The sequence below is a fragment of the Corvus moneduloides genome, chromosome 16 (genome assembly GCF_009650955.1).
Source record: "Corvus moneduloides isolate bCorMon1 chromosome 16, bCorMon1.pri, whole genome shotgun sequence".
NCBI classification, from domain to species: Eukaryota; Metazoa; Chordata; class Aves; order Passeriformes; family Corvidae; genus Corvus; species Corvus moneduloides.
In genome coordinates this window covers 11,541,082-11,559,526 of record NC_045491.1, presented here as the reverse complement: position 1 = coordinate 11,559,526, position 18,445 = coordinate 11,541,082, and the positions used below count along the sequence as shown (strand labels likewise).

The 18,445-nt window shown below is 42.1% G+C and overlaps 2 protein-coding genes across 6 annotated transcripts in view; one reads left to right on the top strand and one right to left on the bottom strand.

The window, feature by feature from the left end:
* The window catches only part of CIITA (class II major histocompatibility complex transactivator), a 28,325-nt gene extending 20,501 nt beyond the window's left edge, over positions 1–7,824 (top strand). For 4 of the 5 annotated variants that reach the window (XM_032126235.1, XM_032126237.1, XM_032126239.1 and 1 more), the window contains exons 15-21: positions 547–627; positions 1,663–1,755; positions 2,084–2,167; positions 2,911–2,994; positions 3,483–3,566; positions 4,243–4,335; positions 5,696–7,824. In XM_032126235.1, coding sequence (XP_031982126.1) covers positions 547–627; positions 1,663–1,755; positions 2,084–2,167; positions 2,911–2,994; positions 3,483–3,566; positions 4,243–4,315 — 499 coding nt within the window. In that variant the 3' untranslated portion in view covers positions 4,316–4,335; positions 5,696–7,824. The remainder of the gene's footprint in view (positions 1–546; positions 628–1,662; positions 1,756–2,083; positions 2,168–2,910; positions 2,995–3,482; positions 3,567–4,242; positions 4,336–5,695) is intronic. The other variant, XM_032126238.1, reaches the window with a different exon arrangement.
* A 1,819-nt stretch (positions 7,825–9,643) lies between these two features.
* DEXI (Dexi homolog) lies at positions 9,644–18,297 on the bottom strand. Its single transcript, XM_032126153.1, has 2 exons — positions 17,282–18,297; positions 9,644–10,301 (listed from the first exon to the last, which is right to left on the bottom strand). Exon 1 carries the CDS (start codon positions 17,810–17,812, stop codon positions 17,531–17,533), a length of 282 nt encoding a protein of 93 aa, XP_031982044.1. The 5' UTR covers positions 17,813–18,297; the 3' UTR covers positions 9,644–10,301; positions 17,282–17,530.
* Between the last annotated feature and the right edge of the window lie 148 nt (positions 18,298–18,445).

Sequence of the window (18,445 nt, the reverse complement as noted above, 5' to 3'; positions counted from 1 at the left end):
TTTAACTAGCTGAAATTGTTCTGATACCAAAGAAACTCCAAATAGGATCTGAGAGACAAATGCTTGGAGCATGAATATCAAAGTGCAATTTTTGCTTTAAGCAGCAGTAAAATGCTGATTTTAAGTTAAACTGAATTGGCATTAGTTAGGAGAAAAAATAATTTTGTTTTCATTTCAGTTATACTGAGATATATATATATATATTTCATCTCGAGATTATACTTAAAATGAAAAACCTGAAAAAGGTAGAGAAAGAACAGAAATACAAGAATCTAAAACAGTGAGATGAATCTTGCAAAGAGGAACAAAAAAGTGGCAAATGCATATCCCACTGCTGCTGTGCGTGCTCTGTCCTGACCTTAGCCTCGTTGGTCCTCATCTGGAGGCTTCACAGCAGAATTCCTTGGAGCAGATGGTAGGGAATGGCTGTTTCTGAGGAGTGTAAACTAGTTTATATTGGGGGCTGCAGGGAAAGACCTTAAAAATTCGTGAGTTTTGGTGCTTGTGAGCATGTGAAAAACCTGCTGAATCTGTATTTTCTTCCAGTCTGGGTCCAGCATGTGGCCTTCAAGGATTGCTAAAACTCGTGAAAATTCTTGCAGCATTTCCATCTCTTCGGCATTTAGAGTGAGTTCTGCTAAAGATTAACTTTGCCAACGTTTCTCCTCAGCAGCCCTTGATGATGGAGGAGCTCTTGTACCCAAGAAATATTTTATTTGCCAACAAGAGTCCTTGTTTGTTGACCAAACTGAACAGCAGAAACATTCCCAGACTGTAACAGCAGACTGAAAGCTGACACTCCCCATCCTCCCTCGAGACACCTGGTGGTGGTTTGTTCAAAACTCCTCAGTCCCTTCCTGGGGTGTTCCTGGGTGGTTAAAGGTTCAGTACAGAGCCCCCTGAATGCTTCCCCCTTCCTGCCCCACCACTGATCAACTGCCTACAGTGACTTCTGTCTTCACTGGAGCTCCAGATTATCCATGACAAACCAACTCTCTTGTAGTTTTAAGCTGCTTTACACTAGAAACAATTGTACCAGCAGCAGTCAATGTTGTGCCATGGAATCTGTGGGAAGGTTACTGGGTTTAGAGAGGGCCTTTGGCCTTACTCAGCCCATTGGCCATTTGTCTGTAGTGTATCTGGCCTTTTCATGATATTTCAGGAGAACAATAAAGCTTTAAAACTGAAATATGTCCAATATATCCCAGATTATCTGTCAGATTAGAAGGGGATCCAGTATCTGAAATTGTGACTAGATATGAGGAAAAACTTCATTTTTAATACTCCCTCTCTGGAGAAGGAGCTATTTAGGCACAGATTTACAGCCTTTGCTGGATTTTGTCAGTTCAGTATTTTCATGTGCACAGGAAATCTCATTTCAGCTTAGCTGGAACACAGCTATTTCATAACCATTTTAATAACCTTGCATATCAAAGGAAATGGGTCAAGCCATTCAACTAGTAAAAAAAAAATTCTTAGGCTGTAAATTTGGGCAGCAGAAAGCTGCTTATTAGAGAAGCTGTAATTTGTGTGATGCTTCATGCTGATTGAGGCTGCTGCAGAGAATAAGCTTTTCAAGATAGATAGAGTGGTCTCTGAGGTGAATAAACCACAAAAATTTAGATTAAACGGGAAGCTAATTCTCTCTTTGTCGTCACACAGCCTTGATGCTCTGAGCGAAAATGGCATAGGAGATGAAGGAGCAAAAAGTCTATCTGAAGTGTTTCCAGCCCTGACATCACTGGAAACATTAAAGTAAGTGCAAGGTTAACAGTTCAGGGAAATTTTGAAAAGAAACAGATTAAACCTAGAGGGTTAAGGGACTGTGTTAACAGTTATGGGCAAAAGTATCCCATGGGCATGGAAGACCAATGAGCCTATGGAGATTCTTGATGGGTACATTCATTAGACAAATAGGTTAATCCTTCCTGGCTTCCCTTCAAGGGCTCTATTTTGCCCTTTTCTCTGCATTTGGTCTAAACAGACTGTCCAAACTATATTTTAAAAAATGGAAAATTAATTTCCCCCACATTGTAATAAATTAGAATAAATGTGCTCAACTAACAAAGTGATCTCACTATAGTTTATCACAGAATAAAATAACAGACCTGGGTGCAGAGAACCTTGCTACAGCTCTCCCTTCCTTGTCCTCCTTAAAAACGCTAAGGTGAGTAGTTGTATCCTGTTGAGCTGTTTTGTAAAACATACCTTGCTGTTTCTGTCAGAAACTACTGAATATGGAGCAAAGAGGTAACACTGCAGCAGCCAAGCTTTTGACTGCATTCTTGCATAAAGTCTTCAGAAAGAAGAGGAGAAGTAGTATGACAGACATACAGAAGGATATCTCAGGAATATAGCAAGGACTGCGCTGATTTTTAAATCCAGTCCATAATACCCACTTATGAATCATGTCCTGCACAGATGTGCACCCAGGGCCACCATCTTCTGCAACAAAGTCGTCTGTGTTTGCTGATATAGGGACAATGGTCCATCCCACTGCATTGGGATATCTGGCACAGGCCTGAATGAAGTAGGGAATGCAAGAAACCCTGGTGTGCAATTCTGGAATAATTTGGTGATGGGGAAATCTTTTGAATGCTGTACCCCAAATCTTTGAGCTTCATTTTTTGGCAGATTTTTAATTCGATCTAATGTAAACAGAAATGATCTTATTATCCACAGAATAATAGAATCTAGACCTATTTTTGCTGTACCTGTGCTACGTGAAGGAGGATGTGGCCATTTGCCTTACTTGATACAGAAAACATGAATGTGTGTTTTAAACTTTAACTGCAAATAAGGATAAATTGAAAGTTAAGATGTACTAACCATATTTGAAAACCCTTGATCTAATATCTGTTTACATTATCCATTATTCAATTGTGACTATACTGGTTTGATTTTCTGCAGCTTGTACAATAACAACATTTGTGATTTTGGAGCAGAAAATCTGGCGAAAGTTCTTCCTGCAATGACATCTTTAAGAGTGCTAGAGTGAGTATGAAATCTTTTGAGATGGCCCAGGAAAGCTTACTTCCTTGAAGACTGAAAATGCAAATGTCCCATGTTTGGTTTTAGAGGAGACAGAAACTGAGGAAAATGATTTTGGGGAAATTTCACAGGGAAAATGTGCTTACGCACATCAAATAGATAGTGAGTGATTAGAAAGTGATTAAGGAACAGTTCACCATAAACCCAACAGTATTGGTGTTAAGGTGGGAGAATAGGGTCATGGGGTGCTGGAGAATGACCTCAGGTACATAGAAAAAGGAATCCCTCAGATGAGTTAAAATAATGAAGTTCTCATTCAACCCTTTGAGGATATTACTACAGGTTTTTTGAATCAACAATCTATTTTGGATTTTTTCTTTTTTTCAATCTTACCCCATCTGCAGATTAGCCTATATAGTATTTTTGATTTTGAATTAAATGTCTGATTACAGGATTTGATTTGGATTAACAAAGTTGTTTTTATTCCTCAGTGTTCAGTATAACAAAATAACTGGTGTTGGAGCCCAGCAGCTGACTGACAGCCTACGAAAATGTCCCCATATAAAGAACTTGGTGTAAGTCTCAAACAAGCTGTTTGCTGTATCTTCATCCTGTAAAACTGGGTTAGAGATCATGCTAAAGCTGCCTTCTGTATTTGTCAGATTTATAAGAAGCACAAAAGAAGACATCACCAAAATACAAAAGCAGAGATGTTAAAAAACATCGTCTCTGGTTTTCAGCTGTGTTAGTTCTCAGTGGTCCCAGGCAGACGAGCTTGTCTTGCCTTGAACAGTTTACACTGAGCCTCCCTTTGTTCATCTTCCACCCTCCCAGAGAACCAGGCCTACTCTGTGCTGCACCACCTGTGTTTGAGGGATAAACAATGAACAACCATCATTAGAGGTTAAATAGACTGAAGCTACCAGTACACACTCAGAGGAAGGGAGTTTGATGGAAACTTCGAGAACAGTTAGAGACAGGAGTGCAGTTGTGCCCTGTAACCAGAGTCAACAAGGTTATGGACTACTGCTTTTTTCTAAATCAAAATGCATTTTCCTTTGCCCCATAGCTTATATACTTTCATAGCACGACAGTCAAAGAGAAAGACAACTTAAAAAAAAAAAAAAAAAGAAGAAGAAAACAACAGCAACAACAACCAAAAAAACCCACAAACATACCAAAAACACCAAAAGGAGGTGAAGCAAATTACACTTCTTAAAATGTCTTTCCTTTCTGAATTTGCCCTTACAGGATGTGGAATCCCACAATTCCCTATGGAGTTCTTGAACACCTTCACCAGCTGGACTCCAGGATCAGTGTGTAGATTCAGAGGATTCCATAAAGGTAACATAAACCTTGGCTGCCTGAGACGACCAGGTTTGTTTCCAGGCTCATTGGCAGGAGGCACAGTAACAGCATGGATGAGTTGGAAGATGCTGCCCTAGAGTGGCACATATCAATGTCTCATCAGGCCCCCTTTCCCTGCACTCACCTTGCATCCCCCACCTCCCTGGCAGCTGCACTAGCAGACTGCAAGTGCTATATTAAGAAAAATGGACTTCTAGAACTCCCAGTTCAGCCCCATTCAGTGACTGGCAGCTGCCCTGCTTACCTTCTCTTTTCTGTTGTGGAAAACTAAAGCTCTGGGTACTTCTCATGTTTAATAGATGAGTTATGTACTCTTCAGAGCTTGTTTTGTGTTGATTTTCAGTAAGTCCTTTCACTTTTCCTTTGTTTAATACCAATCCTCAACAGCTGCTTGTCTCACTATGCAGCTGTACCTGTACTGCACTCAGAGCAAAACACTCCCTCCTACATTCCCTGTTCTCAGTCTTGTTGTGTGGTTTAGCCCCTGGCAGCCACTTTTACTTCATTGATTCCGCCTGCACAGTTTCAAGGATCCTTGCAGTATTGCATTGAGAAGAATTTAATGTTTGTCAATGATTACCAGGATCTGACTGCCTTGATGGTCCTGGACTGAAGGAGCTGCAGCCAGGATGGGAAGTTGGGGGGTTTGTGTAGGATTTCTGTTTCCAGTTTTCTGCCATGTGCTTCCTCTTGCTCTTAAAAAAAAATATGCAGGTTGCATCAGTGAAATGATGCCAGAAGAATGAGATGCCAGAGTCAAGCCAGATATCAGATGTGCTCCATCTTTCTTTAGATGGCAAGAAAACAAATTGCAGTGTGATCACCAGCTGCATGAGCCATGCTTTAAATGGGCCTGGCCATGGAATGGCTGCAGTTGCCAGTGGCTCCCTGGACCATGCAGTGGGCCAAGCTTTTTGCATGACTCCTGCTCTCGGTGCAGTAATCACCAGATGCAGACTGGGCTGTTTGTATGGCACTGACCTGGCTACAGGTTGTGGAAGATTCAGGTGCCATAGCAGCTTCACAGACCAACTTTACACAGCAGCAGTGAAAAATTGTGGTGCTCTTTACTAGCCCACAGTCAACTAAGTCTTTGTCCTGTTGAAAAACCCTACCTACTTAGGAAAGGAGACATTAGGGATATGAACACCTGCATTAGCACTGAGGATAAATAGCAACAGGAAGTCTGGATCCTGTCTGCCAACCTTGAAACATCCAGCATCCACCAGTCACTGTTGTGTGTTTACAAAGCTCATCAAATCTATGATTTTGGTAATCTTAATGGTGATTAGTCTGATGGGTGTACATCTGATGTTCTGTTTTCATCATTTCACAGATGTCATAAAGAAGAGGGGAGGGTGTCCTCTGTGCTTTCCTGTCTTCTTGCTGCTTTAGGAATCGGTGCTTTCATGTTCGTTGCAAAAAAGTCACATTTAAGTTTCTAAGTGATGCTTAAATTGGGTGAATTACAGAGTTTTAAATGCTGTTCAAAGACCCAACTGTATTTCTACTGAAGTGATAACGAGTTAAGCAACATCAAATTTCAAAGATGAAAAGAACATCTGGATACTGTAACCACCATTAAAGGAGACCAGGAACCACCAAGATATTGATACCACAAAATTCCATCACTGATTCATCGAAGAGCAAACTGAAAGCTGCTCAACCTGCAACATCTGAAGCACTGAAAGATCAAATCTGATTGTTTATTTCATGGTGCCAGTGGCAACTGCCATCAAATTTGGTCTGATGATTTTGGACTTTAAAAGCTCAGTGTTACAGATTTCACCTGTCTGTATGGCCTGATTTGAAGCATTAGCGTGAGGAGCTTAAAAAAGAATCACCAGCCCTAGAAAATATTCTGATATAATAAGATTATCCACAAGAATCTCAAAGTTGCTCTTTTCTTCATGCTAATAATCAATGCTGTCATAAGGGATAGAAACATATCTTCTATGACTTGTTACAGAATCCTTCAAAAAGATTGGGGGGAAAAAAAGAAGTGATGAAAAGAAAGGAATTAAAAGTGAAAAACTACAAAGGATTTTTCTAACATTATCACAGAAATCCAAATGGATAAAAATAGCCAGTTTATTGCACACAAATCCTCAAAATGACAATCTTTGAAGGTTTTTACTTCGTCTCAAATGAGAACTTTAAATTCATATACCTGGATTGGTATTTAATTTCTTAAATGCAGCTGGCAGCATAAATGTTTACAATAACCAATTTTATACTTGACAGTGATATCACTACTGTGTGTGGTTTATGTGGCTTTCTGGAACAGAGTTATGAGTAACCAGGCAATCACAGACAAAAGCATATTTCAAAGCACTAGCATGCTTATGCTGCTGGTCTCAGTCATCTGTGGGCCAAATATTCATCCTGCTGACTGCAACAACAAACCAATTGTCTCTTTTTTCCTTTATTTCTGCTCTGTGAACATGAAGAGAACTTAAAATTATGCAGAGGCAATTGTCAGGTCAGGACCACCATTCTGGCTTCCCGTCCAGATACAGTCTGAGACAGACCAAAAAGGGATGGAAAAAGCTAAGAATGCTCAAAATGCTACAAATGAGGAAGTCTCTACTTCACAGTTAACTCAGGGTTAGTTCAGCAACCTCTTTGAAATCTCTTCTGCTAGGAAGCACTGACAATACTGACTCAAGGATCTGTGCAAACTAGAATCTCTCAACTAACCTCTCAAATACTCTGTTTCTTGGTCTTTAAAAAATCCCTAATTTAAACAGTTCAAAACCACAATCTTATGTTCTTTCCAGCAAGTTCTACTCCTCTGCTTAAGTTTCAGTGTCTGCAGAATCTTGACAGCAGGGATGTGGACAAATTAAAGAGAGTGGACAAATTAAAGAAAGAAGGAAGCAAGGAAGGTCTGTTTCTGAGAGCAGGGAATCAGACATAACGTGAAGGAATAGAGAGCAAGGTGGAAAAACTCTGTGGAGAATATGATTGTAATTAGAATGCATTAGTACTTTTCTTAACTATCTGCATGGTTCTTCTCTCTAGCCAAACTCTAACCAAAGCCATGGATAAAAAAAATCTTACTTATACTCTCCTCTTTGATCTGCTTGAATGGGAAGTAGTTTGAGCCAAATCTTGTGTGATATTCCCATTAGCCTGCAGCACTCCAGCCATGCACATCCATGGTGAGCCCTTATCTTGGCTTCTCTTAACTAAGCTTTGGATGACAAATGCCCCTTTAGGGTTTATATTCTGCAGCTGCACTTTACCGTGACTGAGTCTGAGAATGTGCTAAATATTACAGAGGCAGCTAAATGTTACAGGATGCTGTCTGGACTGCTCAAATCATGTTGGGGGTACTGCTGTTCTCCAAGTTAGTGGGAGATGTGTGTTTATAATATAAAGATTGTAAATTTTGATACAGTATTTTGGTTGTCTTTACCCACCTTTTTTAAAGTATTAATAAAAGTATTCTGTTTAACAGTCCCTTGTAGTACCTGTTGAAAATTATTTCGATTTTTCTCTTGGAAATACTATGAAACCACACAGAAACTGCTGGCTTCTGACACAGTACGAGGCTTGGGGCTTCGTACTGCAGGTTAGTGAAAAGCACTGTGTGAGGGACACAGGATGGTCCTGCTGGCACTTAACAGTTCAGTGGGCTGGAAATGGAGAAATAATTCTTTCTTAACAGGAACAGGATCTTGCAATGCCAACTGACAGACTGCAGGTTCAAGATCAGGAGATACAAATGTGCTGACTGAGGCCACCTGCTAATGAAAGCAAAAAGGGTTTTTCATCCTTTCTAAATCTTTGCAGTTAAAAGTTCTAAAATTAATCCTGGTTCAAAGTCTGGATATTCTTATGGCACCAAACTCCTCTAAAATGCTTTTGTCAAGTGAGTACCTTGTGCATAGAGACTGAATTCACTGGCTACCCTCCAAGAAGCTGTTGTGATCAAATCTGTGTTCTAAAAAATCTTTTAGGATGAGAAAAATGCAGCTCTCTTTATATACATCTCTTTTTGTTGTCAAAGAAACCCTGCTAAAATGCCAAGGATTGTGTTATCATGGTAGTCAGAGCCTGTAACATCCTTTAAATGCAGGAAGCTGAGCTGTTCTGAGAAATCATAAATCTTGATCTAAGATTCAGAATCTCCAAAGTGACTGACTCAGTGAAATTTGTATTGCTTTATTGTGCACTGTGGCACAAAGCCACTGCAGAGAATTTATTACAAACTACTAGGTACTGCAGAAAGTACCAATAGTGACAAACTGAACCATGTTCTTAAAATGGCATATGTGGGACCCTGAAAAACTAGCAAAGCCACCTCTGTGAACACTATGAATTAATAATTATAGAAGCAGCAGGAATGCCCCCTTCAGTAGCAAAATTCAGCCTTTCCTATGTTAGTACCAAATGGGCACACAAACACAAGCTTGACAAGCTTTTAAACTTGGTTATTCTTTCTATAGGTGCCTAAATGGGGACTCATCATCCCTAAATGTATTTGTGTTAGAAAACTGTGCCCTAAGTGACTTCATTCCTGAATTGCTGTCCAGGGATTGCATAGAACAAAACACTTATCAGTGTTTTAAAGGTCCTGAACTGCACCTGATGAAACGTATCTTGGAGAAACACTACTTGGTTCAGTGCCAGTGCTTCTTCCCCTCTTGCAGAAGGGGCTGAATATTGCATTTGGAGCACAGAATTTTGGGAACTGGGAGCGAATTTCTACTGCCTAGGAGCTAAACTGTGCTATTTGAATGCAACACACTGGGAGTATCAGGATACACAAGTTTGTCATTGTTTCATGGGGGATCTAAACCATCACCCTCTTGTTCCTTCATACTGGCTGTCAAGAGACTCCTGACACCATCTGTCTGCATCGGGGAGCCCACGCTGGGAGCAGATGGCAGACAGACTGCAGAGCACAGACCTCATGCCGAGAGTGTCAGCAGAATTGTTTGCAATTCTGCTTTATCCAAAATGTTCTTGATACATCAACTTGGTTTGACAACTGCAGTTACAAAAATCAGACTTTTCTAAAAAGCATAATGATAGTAAAACAAAACCAGTCCAGTGCCTGCCCTCAATAACATATGGGTTCCCCCCACCACAGTTCCTGATGTTTCAGTTCAGGTCTGATTTTTTAAGTAGCTATTCACAAGAAGGATTTCCTACCTGCTGGCCATCTCAGCAATCTGGAACTACTTGCAGGTACCTGCAGGAAAACTGGAATTTCCTGGAAAGCATGTTTCAATTATTTTCTTTTCAAACTGAAAAATAACTCCAACACAACTGCTTAATTTTTCATGGAAAAGGTCAGTCTTTATTGTATTGCTTTCACAACTGTACATAGGAACACGAGCTTAAACAATCTGCAAAGTATCCTGTGTTAAATAACGAATCCACCTGACTTATACAAAATTCACTCTCTGATCTATTTCAAAACTCTCATTTTAAATAAAATATATTACTAGCACAGTTCCTGCCATAATACTCCCTGAACAGAACCTCTTTCAGTCACTCCTGCATGTTTTCCCCTGAGAAAGCACTGCCTTTGAACTACTGGCTGGTAAAATTTTCAACATGTGATTGTAAAACTGGCTTAAGCTATATGTAGAGCGTGTCCATTTGGGTGACATGGTATTTATTCAAAAGTTTATCAAATCTGAGTAACATCTTGATTTTCTGTTATAGTGGAACATAGTTTATCTAATTTTTCATACAGTCCATCCCAAAATTACCTATGGAAGCCCAGTATGGTGCATGAATCACTGCAGTTAGTGCACATACAAGAGGCAAAGACCACGAAGAGAAGTCACAACTGACAAGGTCTGATGACAACTCTTCTTCTTGTTCTCTTGTCCTTATTTTCATCTCTACACTTCAGAGTATAGTTTCTTTCCAGGACTTGATCCATTAGCCTGATCATAATCCATTTCAGGTGTTTAATGAATCTGTTTAAAAGAAGACACATAAATACAGAGTAACCCTCCATACCTAAAAAGAACAGGAAAGTCACCGAGTATGTGATATACAGCACCATGTTGTTGACTTATTGGAAAAAAAAATTAAAAATCAAACACTTTTGTGACTATGGGTAATAATTCTTTGAGAAGTAAAGACCTGCAGAACCTTTCAGAGAAATCGGTGTCACAGTTTCTGTTAATGTTAGAGCACACCAGTCCTTAGGAATTTTAAGAGAGCCATGAAGAGACCACTGTGAGGGGTATGAGAGTAAGCTGTGAACCACAGTGCATCACATTAATTACTAAAGGATGTTCTTAAGAGTAAAACCAGCTGTGATATACAGTGGGGTAACCTATTTTATCCAGATTTGATATCATTAGACCTACTTATTAAAACTGATGTTTGAACTGGCTACATTATCTTGACTAGATACTGTTCCTTAGAGTGGTTTTGTTTTTTGGATCGTGTTAATTATGTATTGCCTACATTTGATGTCTCTGATTTTGGTCACTTTTTCTTCTACTTTAGAGTTGCATTGTTCCAACTATTTTGGATCTACTGGTAAGTAGTTACAGAGCTAAATAACATTAAATAATATTGGGGTAACTTCTTGGTCTCACTGCCAAGAATAAATTACTGTTATATTGCTTGATCCCAGTTTATCTGATTTGCCTTGACTGAGTCAAAGTCTCCAACTGCTATTAGGAGATGATTTTTTACTATCATCAGAGGTAAACACACGGCTGAGAAGATTTCTTTAAGTAGAACCAGAGCTGTGGATTACGAAGGTGCTGGGCACTAGTGACAGTATCCATCTGGTCTTGTGATTTTACAGACGACTAATTAGTATAGTGCAGAATGGTGCAGCTCTGAGGGGATGACTGGGGATGAGTCTGTGTTGAGGAGGAGTTGAGGTACAGAAGACCACGAGCAGGTCCCCTGGCTGCCTGCAGCTCAGGACATTTCTGTGGTGTGTGCAGCAGGTCTCTGGAAGGACAGCTCCTCCCTCCTTCCCCTTTATGGTTCTGAATGAAGAATGAAATATGATGGTCAGACATTCTGCATGAGCTTGGACAGACAGAGCAATAGTGTCATTAACAAAGGCATTACAGGAAACCAAAAGCAAACAGGTTGACACAGGACTGGGGGAAAGGTTCTTTTATGGATTGAAAGCAGATTAAAAGACTGGAAGGAAAGCATAAAGCTTGGTAGGAAAGAACTCAGTAGCAGGGTATACCAGGGACCAATTTTTATTCATCACCATTACTGACTCAGAGAAGAGGATGAATAGAAAAATCTTCAAGACTGCAGAAAATAAGCTCTTTCAAGTATTCAGATCCTGTACTGAAAGGAAGGAAATCCAAAAGGGATTTCGTAACACTGAGTGAGCAAAGGGTGGCAGGTTTGGAAAACATCTGCTGAAGGGCTGGGCAGCAACGTGCCCTCTAACATCCTGCATTCTATCTTGTGGATTTGGGAAAGCACAGAGAACAGCCTGCAGATTTTGGTCAGGGACATGTGCTCTCCCGGAGGTGGAACACAGGGCTGTGGGATCATGGTCTGACTCATCACAACACTTCGCATGTTCCTGTGTGCCACTTACTGTAGATACTAGGTCAGAAACAAGAAGCACTTTTGTGTCCAGTGAGGCATTTCTGTCAAATGTCTGTCAGCTACAATACCTGCTAACAGTATACATCTGCTCAAAATCCTTTCTCTTAGAATGAGAACATGAAAAGGGGGAACAGCAGCTCTACCAGGTTACTCATTTCATGTTTATCTGATTGCTTTCCAAGTGGAACTAAAAACTCATCTACAGCAGACAGTTCAGTGAGGTTCTTAGTATTCTGCACTGTAGATCAGATTCTAGGCTGACTTAAAAATAGCACAGCAGAATGTATTGGGCCTCCAAAGCAAAGTGTAAAGCTGCCTAATGGAAGTTCCAAACACTGCTGTAGGGCTGCTAGTCCAAGACTGTGATTTGTTGTGGCAGATATTAAATGGGGTGTAAATTTTACAATTGGCCAGGATATTCTATCCTGCCTTTCTAATTTTCAGATTAGAAATCTGTCCCTCAAATTTCATGAGAAACTATTTTTTAACAGAAAATTTCAAAAATTTCAGAAAACAGTGGAAAATGAAGGTAGAAAATATTTTAAAGTATTTTTAAAATCTCAGAACTAGAACTTTCAATAGCCTAGAACATACCTGCAAGCACTGACCAGTACGGTTGTAACAGTATGACTTTAGCATTAACAGCTCAGTCGTGATATCTTTGTTAATTCTGCCTTTGAAGTTACTGTTCCTCACAATGCAGGCTGGAGCAAAGGATACATGGTGTGACTCTGCTTCACATCCTGACACTGTCTGCTTTCTGTTTCCTCACTTTCTGCAGCAGTGTTTCAGATCTCGTGGCCTATTTGGGCTCTACTGCCTGAGCAACCCTTGGGGTTTTTTTCCTGGCCCTGCAAAGAGTATTTAGCCTTAAGTCTGTGAACTGACCTGGAGTTTTCCCAAGCAATCGATCACTCAGTGCACGTCATCATTTTCCATTGTACCATTATTTCCCATATATGGCTCCTATTTGTCTTTGCCCTTTTAATCACATATATTAGACACACGCTTGTGTCTTTGGAGAGCATCATTCAAACTATTCAGCTATTTTTTCCTTCCAAATCTGTTGCCAAAGTAATAAAATTCAACTGCGAAAAGAAAGACAGTCTGACAGTTTCCCTGGAAGACTGGAAAGATTTAGCAACTTGTGCATATTTAATCCTTTGGGATAGTTGTACTCCCTATAAGCTAGGATCATTATGAGGGGACAAACGCAGAGAGTTAGAGACTAAATGTCTCTAAACAAATTATTCTTTTCTTCTATTTTAGGATTGATAGTTATTAGCTGAACTATAGTGTCACTGTGCCCCTCCTCCAGAGGAAACAAACATGAAGAATTAAATTGGATTCGTTTCTTAATTCTTTTGACAGCTTAAAAGTGGTAATTGGCTATTGCCAATTCAATAGGTTGAAGCAAGTTTATTAAAGAAAGCTTCATTTTTATAGGAAAGAACAACAGAGTTTTTTAAAAAGTATTCTTTAAAGTTACTTGTGGCTGAGGCCTTTAACACATACAATACTCAGGCCTGAACTATGTCTATCAAAAATTAAACATCTCTCTAATTTCTCTGCCACGTTTTAATTCACATTATTAACAGCAGCATTTGGAAAACTTTTTGAAAAATCTGCTTACTCTCTTTATATTATATAAATAAATGCATTTGGTAGAAAATCACTTAGAACTATCCATGGCTGTGGTTAATGAGTCTGTATGGACAGCTGAACAGTTAACCATGATTTTGTCTTCCTTCCATCTAGAATGGAATTCCTGTAAAGTACACGTCTCTTTAAAGCAGAGCTGTCAGGTGAGTTTGAACACTGGACTTCTATTAATTTTAATAACATCTAAAAATTCAAAACTGTTCTAAAAATCATAGCAATTGCTGTTAATCCTGTTGCTACTGTAACTCATAAAACAGCCAAGTGATCTGTATCATGGAGTCAACAAATCACCTTGGAGATCTCTACAAAAAGGGGGAAAAATCGTGAAAAAAAGGCAAGCTAAAATAAGTAACAAACTGCTCTGCTCATTATTTTTAATATTTAAAGTCTGAAAGAAAGAAGTCAGGAAGTGGATTCTGATACATTTAAATGTATTCTGACAGTGCTAGCGACATCATTCTTCTGATCTGTCCTTTGCAGGACATCTCTGTTTCAGAACAGAGGCACAGGGGTTGCTGTCTCATAGACACTGAGCCTGCAGTTCTAACTGACGCTATATTGATGAGCGGGGGAGTTACGCTATTTTTTTGATTCAGAATTTAGACGCAGGCATTCATTGGAAGTGCTGAGTCACAGGTTTTTGAGTGCTGGATTCTCTCACTGAATATAATCATCATTATTCATCTTATGAAAAAATACAGGTAAAGCATGTACTGTAAGATTACATAAATTCAGTATTTCTTATTCAGTTTTCATTATTGATTACTTCTGCACCTTTCTTTCTGATAGGAGTACTTTGTGATGAGTTACATCTGATTTTATGAAAGTATGAGAACAGTCATATGTCCTTATTCCAGGGGACTTCAAATATAATAAATAAACTGGCACACTCACACTATAACAGTAGATGACACAAATGAGCTCAATGCTGTTCAGTTTACACAGATAAATTTCTTCATTTGAATAGGCCAGGAAACATTTTTCAGCTGCTTACTTAGCTGTCTGCCTTCAATCTCTGCCACCAATTATGCTCAGAAACTTGGACATCATTTTGCTTCTATTGAGTTTATTCAAGTGAGGGTTTTGCTGCCAGAGAGCACAGTGCTGTTCTGATCCACGTGTTCTTTTATTTTTACATCTAAATTAGCCTTTCCACATACCGCAGAACGGCCTCTTGGGATTTGCCCCCTCTGTTTCCCTGTCACACGTCACTCACTCACCCCGGGCTGCAAGGCACCGCTTTCCGAAGGCACGAGGGACGCTGCAAGGTTTCAGCTCAGGCTAATCATAGCTCTTTGGTTGTTCTCAGAAATCACTGGTGAGTCACATGAAGAACCCTGCCCTTTAATGCAAAGAGTAGGCCTATGTATTTTTCATCACTGCTGGCAAAAAAGACCCATTCTTCCTGCAGTGTCTTGTGAATCCTCAGCACTTCTGGGTGTAAGGGAAGAAGGCAGGTGGGAAACCTTGCCAGGCCAGGAGAGCAGGGGTTAACACAGCGAACTCGGGTCACTGCAGGCAAGGCACCACAGGAATTTAAATCTTCCCTTTCAGTGCTTTACTGCTGCTCCCAAAACAGAAAACACAGCTCCAAATTAGGGCCCTCTTCTGCCTGCTTCGCTACTAGGGAACTGGTGAGGAGGAATGGCACAGAACAGTGAAGAAACCTGTAACCAGGGTATTAACTCAAATCCCTCGTCATGGTGACACACTGAGTCTTTGCCTGGTAGCTAAATAATTATGCAATTTGTGGCCTGGTTGTTACGTCTATAAGTATAATTAAATATATAAATAGATGAAACACAGTGAATTTTTTTGCTGCCTGAGAATCATTTTAACTTTAGGGATTTGTGATTTGATTCTCAGTGGAAACCACCGTCTATCATGACAGCTTCCAAATGAAAGATCAAGGCTGGAGCTGGTACCTGTGCAGAGCTCCATTAGCTCACGGTGGATATAGACTGAGCCTTACTTTTGAGCTTTGAGAAGACCTCTACATTTTGATTTTGGCATATAGAAGGTTTTATAGTTAGAATATCAAGAAGTTTCCAGAGCAGCTTACCTTATTAATATGAAGGAAAATTTTAAGAAGCCCATTAATGTACACTGAACAGAATTGTGCTCATATCAAATTATATGTTCATATAGTAGGAAAAACCCACGGAGGAAAATTTTGTCTGTTGCTCTCCTTAGGTCTTCCTGAAAACTAGATGCAACTCATCATGACAAATTCTACACAGAAAAAAAAGTTATTTAAAAGAAGTATTTTTAATCCCTCTACTAAATGGCATTGGAGCAGTAAGATTTGGAGTTTGGGGAAAGGTATTTTGGGGAAGAAAATGGATATGGTTTTTAGCATCAAAGATTTTGCCTACATTACCATTAATTTTTAGGAATTTCTTTCCTGGAATATAGAGCATGTCTGCTATTTGCCCAGCTGAAAAAGAAGAAGAGGAAACAACCACAAAAGTAGTCAACGGTGATTTGTGGGGAGGACTGTTCTGCTCCACACTTTCTATTCTAGCAGAAGTTATTCTAATCCAGTTGCTTGGGTTGAACCACCAAATGTTGGCATAGATACTTCCATTTGCAGTGACTATATGCAGTGAGATTTCTTCAGTAGCAACAAAATCTGCTCACTCCCTCGTTAGGCTCCCACGTGCCTTTGACCAAGCCTTGTTCAGCTGTGTGTGTGCAATCAATGTTACTCCAACACCAAAAATGTCCAATTTTTTCTTCTAAACTATTGACCAAAATCAGCTAATATTGCTTTATATAGAATCTGACTAGAAACATTTAGGAGATAATTTTAACCTATATGAAGGACAGAACTACAGGAAGGTTTGTTTGGGTTTTTAAAAGTAGAAGACTGCTTAAAATAGCTTGATGTTAACTGGTATTTGTATAGCGTGGACACCGAGGTTATATTTGTAACGTTATAACTGAATTTCCTATTTCCATCAATTCAAACAGAAAAAAAAAGATATCCTGAACTGGTTTTCAGATGCACAGACAATATTTTGCTAAAAAATCTACTGGCAGATTTGCTAACACATTTTAATTTAAACTGTGAATGTTTTCATTAACATACATTTGGCACAGAAAGTCCTAGCTAGAAATACTGATTTTTCCTCCCAAATGCATTTCAGTGTTTTAAAATGCTAAATCCTTACATTTCCAGAGTTTTAGAATCACTCAAAACTACAAAAAAAATTTATCAAGCAAACCCTCCTGCTACAATTAAAATGGGAAGAACGGTGAGCTGGGTAGTTTGTGGTTATCCAAGAGAGTGGTTTTAAAGGGCAGCAAATTAAGATGCATTTCTGGCTCGAGGAAGGTCTCTGAATTGTAATAAATATTAACCGGGATGCTCGTTTAGATTCAGGGCTGCTTTCAGGACCGAATCAGCAAAGTTGCTGCCCGGCTATACCGACGGCTCCCAGAAGCACAGCTGCAGTGGCTCGGAGGATGAGTCGCCGGGGGGAGGGAAGCTGTTCCCGCCGCTCGGAGGACAAGGAGCGGGGCCCCGCCGGCGCCCGGGCGCTGCCGGGCGGGGAAGGCGCCGGGGGCGGCCCCGGCCCTCTGCCCGCAGCGCGCCCCAGTGCCGGGAGCTGCGGCAGAGCGTGTCCCCGGCGCTGTGCCCGCTGCTCCGGGAGCACTGTCCCCGGCCGGACAGTAGGAAATTACTTACTTCCCTTGCGAGCCCTCTGCGTCTCCGCGGGCCTGCCCGGCGGCGGCGGGTCCCGGCTGCCCCTCTGGCCCCTGCACCGGCGGGGCGGGTGTCATTTGGAAGGGAAGATGTTGCGCAGAAGGAGCCGCGACGCAGCCAGGCCATCCCGGCGCCGCGGCGGTCCCCGAGCTGCGGCCATGCCGGGACGCCGGGCCCCTGCCCCGGGCCAGGCGGCGGCAGCGCTCAGTCGCTTCGGAGCGCCCAAGGGCGTCACTCCAAGTACCCGTCAAAGACATCCAGCTCGCTGTCCGTCTCGTAGAGCACGGAGCCAGGGTCGGAGAGCATCCCCAGATCCACCAGAGCCTGGTCCATATCCTCGGGCAGGAAGACGATGCCCACATTGAGGACGATGTACTCCATCAGGAAGGCATAGTACAGAATCAGCACGTTGACAAAGAACAAGCCCACGTAAAACATATAGGGCAGCACCAGCAGCGCATGGAAGGCCCAGGACTCCACCGAATCCAGACGTGCCGAGACCGCGGCGGTCATGCAGCCGTAGGGGCTGCGGGGGCAGCGGGCACCGACCCGCCCGGCCGGCGCAGCGGGGCGGGCGGCAGCGGCGGAGCCGGGACCGGTGCAGGACTGCAAGCCGCAGCCCCGGTGGCAGCGAAAGGCAGAATCCCTGAGGAACCGGATCCGGACCCCGGGAAGAGGAGAGCCCCGCAGGGGCGTGGAGAAGCCGGCTGGGTCCCTTCAATCCCTGGAGGAAGATGCGCCCCGGCGGGCGGGCGGGCGGCCAGCGCGGGTTCAGCGGCGCTGCCGCAACCCCGCCGCTGGCAGGAGACTGCTCAGCGACATCTCCAGTCCGGCTGCTGCAGTCCCGCCGCGGCTCCCTCCTCCTCCTCCCGCCGCAAACTTTGCGGAAGGAGCCCGCAGGCGCCTTGGGAGGTCGGCGCGGAGCACCTGCCAGCCAGCCCGGCCTGCGCGGCAGGACCGTGCTGCCCGCCCACCCCTCGCTCCCCGCCCCGCGCCTGACCGCCGCACGCCGCCGTTGTTTACCAGCGCCGCGCTGCTGCTGGCGCGGGGCGGCCGTGACGGGCGCTGGCGCCTCCGCCGCGGTGCCGGCAGTCGGGTCCCGCTGCGGCTGCACGGGGGCTGCAGGGGACAGGAGGTGGCTTGCGC

Bases quoted from the DNA above. Each gene is read 5' to 3' on its own strand.
- DEXI (XM_032126153.1), bottom strand. From the start codon at position 17,812: ATGACCGCCGCGGTCTCGGCACGTCTGGATTCGGTGGAGTCCTGGGCC.